Source organism: Penaeus monodon, chromosome 20 (genome assembly GCF_015228065.2).
Source record: "Penaeus monodon isolate SGIC_2016 chromosome 20, NSTDA_Pmon_1, whole genome shotgun sequence".
In the NCBI taxonomy this organism is placed as follows: Eukaryota; Metazoa; Arthropoda; class Malacostraca; order Decapoda; family Penaeidae; genus Penaeus; species Penaeus monodon.
This window is the reverse complement of record NC_051405.1, coordinates 30,822,566-30,823,227: the sequence shown is the minus strand read 5'-3', so window position 1 is coordinate 30,823,227 and position 662 is coordinate 30,822,566. Positions and strand designations below refer to the sequence as shown.

The window sequence follows — 662 nt, the reverse complement described above, 5'->3', positions numbered from 1 at the left end:
GACACTCAAAATTCCTTCTCACACACTCACACTTACGGAATTCATGATAAGAATGATGCATACTATTGCTTGTGCTTTGAAATGGAAATGAAAATCTAAAGTAATATCAGAACAGTTCCTGAAAGACTTTAAATAAGAATACTATTCTGCTATACAAAAACCACTCCCACCTCTAAGTAAATCAGAAATTTGTGTGAACTTTGTAGCAACTTATTACATGGCATAGCTGATGCCTTCATTAAGACATCAAAGAGAAGTAACCACCTGACTCAAAAAGCATGAGAATAATCATATAAATTAAGCACAAACATACAGAAAAGCTATCATACTACCATCAAAACAAAAATAAAATCTGTGTTTCCATAGTACATTCTCCCCTTTTTAAAATTATTTCCATACCTTTCTTCCATCTATTTGGAAATTATAATTTTTCAAATAGTTCCCTAATGTTATGAGTGAACATTTGGGACAGGCTCGAGGGATGGCCGCTGAGAGGAGTCGAAGCATGTGCAGGAAGTCCTCAGCGACATAATGGTCCTCCTCCAGGAAGAGCACCAACCCTGTGTGGTTTCTCAGGACCCACACATCATCAAATATTCTGTTCAAAAAAGGAACAGCATTAAGTTATGAATTTTTCACATTGCTTACTTACCTTTTGATGT

At 35.8% G+C, this 662-nt stretch overlaps 1 protein-coding gene across 1 annotated transcript in view; it reads right to left on the bottom strand.

The window, feature by feature from the left end:
- Positions 1–662, bottom strand: part of LOC119585763 (alpha-1,6-mannosyl-glycoprotein 2-beta-N-acetylglucosaminyltransferase-like) — a 9,082-nt gene that overhangs the window by 1,378 nt on the left and 7,042 nt on the right. The window contains exon 7 of the mRNA XM_037934474.1: positions 400–598. Within this exon, the coding sequence (XP_037790402.1) occupies positions 400–598 (199 nt within the window). The remainder of the gene's footprint in view (positions 1–399; positions 599–662) is intronic.